Source organism: Micropterus salmoides, unplaced genomic scaffold (assembly GCF_014851395.1).
Source record: "Micropterus salmoides isolate LMB-PRFRI ecotype aquatic unplaced genomic scaffold, ASM1485139v1 Ms_hic_scaffold_18, whole genome shotgun sequence".
NCBI classification, from domain to species: Eukaryota; Metazoa; Chordata; class Actinopteri; order Centrarchiformes; family Centrarchidae; genus Micropterus; species Micropterus salmoides.
This window is the reverse complement of record NW_024040928.1, coordinates 28,114,457-28,116,377: the sequence shown is the minus strand read 5'-3', so window position 1 is coordinate 28,116,377 and position 1,921 is coordinate 28,114,457. Positions and strand designations below refer to the sequence as shown.

Sequence of the window (1,921 nt, the reverse complement as noted above, 5' to 3'; positions counted from 1 at the left end):
TTTGAGTTCGCCCAGATCCCCAAAACATCCAAGACCACCACTGTAAACATGCATCTACATTTTAAAGGGGCATTAAAAGCAGAATAGTGGCTGATGCAAGCAAGAGAGAAAACAGGTGTGTTCTTCATTGAGAAGTGAGTTTTGAGCCCATTGACAATAATCTCATTGAAAAACTTACATATAGCACCTTTAAGTTTATTTTATGTACTTGCATGACTGTCCCTGAACGCCACACACCTCACCTCACCGGACAGAGCCTGCGCGACCGAGACGAGAGTCCAGCCGACTGTAGCAGCCAGTGCCCGCCAACGCAACATCACTCGGGCCTGGGCGGACAGTTTAACTCGCCCAATCCGTGAGTAGGAATTTTATATTTCAACTGGTGGGCACAGATAGGACCTGGACCGGGGTGGCTATGGAGGCGGGATTGTGGAGTACAGGACGTAACTTGAACGAGAACACACTACTCAGTTGTCGGAATGTCTTTTTAAATATATTTTATCCAAATCTTTTAATTGAGAACTTTACTTTTACCACAATGGCCACACAAACAACTGTTGATTTAGACAATACCTCATGTTTACCATCTGCTGTCACTAAATGAGAAGGAATGATGTCATCTTAAAAAGTCATCAAATAAACAGCTCAGCATATTCTCACCTGTTTTCTCCTCTGAGGACTGAGGGCTGAAGGTGAACAGCTGCACTTTTCCAGAGTAAATATCTGTCACTTCACACTTCAAGTTAGACTTTGATTTGTTAACAAAATGAGAATCCAAGAAAGACACAGTGGCGTAGCAGTCAGACTGTGATGTATTCATGTCTTTGTTATCTTTGTCCACATCTTTACCCTCATACAGCCACTTCACTGTGTGTCTACGGTAACGTTCATGTGTCGACACAGAGCAGTTTAACGTCACCTTATCAGCGTCCTTACGTTCAGTCACTGGTGAAGATGGAGATATTGTGAGAGAAAGACAACAAGAGTAAAGTTAACTTCATCACTGTGATCATAATTATTGTAATGTTTCAGTATATTGTTCTAACAAGACAGTTTGAGCTGAAAACATTATGATGGAAATACTCACTGATAATAACAGACAGAAGAACCAGAGAGTCTGGACCTTGTTGTTGTCCTGATATGAACTGTTGACAGTAATAACGACCAACATCCTCGACTGTGACCTTCTTTATAACCAGAGAACAGTTCTCTGTAACACTCAGTCTGTCTGATTTAGCTTTGGCGTTTTCACCAATCTGCCCAAGTGTAACCAGCTCTACTGCTGCTGTGTTTCCTGAACCAACAAAGAGCCATGTAGTATTTTCACATTCTTGCTGACCGTCTATCACATTTTCACAAGGCAAAGTGACTTCATCTCCAACTCTGACAGTGAAGGAGAGGAGAAGTTTTTCAGCTGCTGCTGTTGAGAAAATGATGAAAAATAAAGTGAAATGAGAAAATGTCTGTTATGTTCATAGTTAGTGACGATTATTTCTTTATCCTTAGTTTCCAAGAGTTCACTAAACTCACCACATTAGAAACAACAGATTTGGTTTTCTTAGTTAAATCAAATGTAGCTAATAAAGAATCTTTAATAATATTGATCAAGTTATTTTTTACAATGTTCCTTCCATTTATATATGTGATATATGTATTCTTACCTGTAAACTGAAGCACCGCTGTAAGAAATAAAGAAATCCATTTGAACTCAACCATCATGATTCTCTGAGTCTCTCCTTCTTCTGTCTCTTGTTCTCGTGCTCAGAACTGTCTGAGTTTCTAAACTAGTGCTTTAGTAGAGAGACGCTGCAGCTACTTCCTGTGGTTAGGATGATGTCACTTCATCATAGTGACTTTATTCTGTTTTAGATTTCAGTCTCTCTGAATTTCTTGTTGACGTCCAAACAGCAAAACATTTTTG

At 39.8% G+C, this 1,921-nt stretch overlaps 1 protein-coding gene across 1 annotated transcript; it reads right to left on the bottom strand.

The window, feature by feature from the left end:
- Window positions 1-243: 243 nt before the first annotated feature.
- On the bottom strand, window positions 244-1,403 carry LOC119908572 (the record flags this gene model as incomplete). The annotated part of the gene is made up of 3 exons (XM_038726359.1): window positions 244-326; window positions 667-945; window positions 1,088-1,403. Coding segments are annotated over 3 exons (678 nt in total), but the record flags the coding sequence as incomplete, so codon positions are not given.
- Between the last annotated feature and the right edge of the window lie 518 nt (window positions 1,404-1,921).